At 50.5% G+C, this 762-nt stretch overlaps 1 protein-coding gene across 1 annotated transcript in view; it reads right to left on the bottom strand.

Moving 5' to 3' along the window:
- Positions 1-320, bottom strand: part of LOC103198100 (keratin-associated protein 4-8-like) — a 676-nt gene extending 356 nt beyond the window's left edge. Inside the window, exon 1 of the mRNA XM_042781094.1 lies at positions 1-320. Within this exon, the coding sequence (XP_042637028.1) occupies positions 1-320 (320 nt within the window).
- Positions 321-762: the final 442 nt, after the last annotated feature.

Below are 762 nucleotides of genomic sequence, written 5' to 3'. Positions count from 1 at the left end.
GACTGGCAGCATTGGGGCTTGCAGCAGCTGGACACACAGCAGCTGGGCCTGCAGCAGCTAGTCATACAGCAGCTGGGGCGGCAGCAAGTGGGTTGGCAACACTCAGACTGGCAGCACTGGGGCTTGCAGCAGCTGGACACACAGCAGCTAGGACGACAGCAGGTGGTCCTGCAGCAGGTGGTCTCGCAGCAGCTGGGGCGGCAGCAGGTAGTCCTGCAGCAGGAAGTCTGGCAGCAGCTGGGTTGGCAGCAGGTCTCCTGGCAGAGGTCTTGGCCACAGCCCTGGTCAGAGCACACAGAGCCACAACAGGAGTTGACCATGGTGTCAGAGGATGAAGGTTCTGGGTTTATTTCCAGGAGAGTGTATTTCTTGAATCTGGCAGTCTCTTTGTCTCATGCCCCCTTTTATACCCTTCTGAGGGAGCTCTTTCAATGTTATTGTTTATTTTAATAAGTAAGCAATTACCAAATTAGCCAATTACGTTTTCCAAGATCAACGATAAACATTACTTCCTTTGCGTGATATATTAGGATTTATCACATTGGCTCTACCTGAACTGCATATTGTGTATCTTCCGCTGAGTGCATCATCTTGGCTCAGATGCTGGTTAAATATTCCAAGCCTGAAGTGTTGACTCTTACCCCATCTGCTCCTTCCTCCTGAATCATCTCCTGCCATTCCTTCCTTGTGGGCATCATCTATGTTTACAGACACTGCACCTTCTTACACAGAGTAGTTGTCATGTGAAGGGTGACACGGAGT

Source organism: Orycteropus afer, unplaced genomic scaffold (assembly GCF_000298275.1).
Source record: "Orycteropus afer afer isolate SDZICR_OR568_19922 unplaced genomic scaffold, OryAfe1.0 scaffold00085, whole genome shotgun sequence".
Taxonomy (NCBI): domain Eukaryota; kingdom Metazoa; phylum Chordata; class Mammalia; order Tubulidentata; family Orycteropodidae; genus Orycteropus; species Orycteropus afer.
The sequence above is the reverse complement of the archived record's forward strand: the minus strand, read 5'-3'. Positions and strand labels throughout refer to the sequence as shown.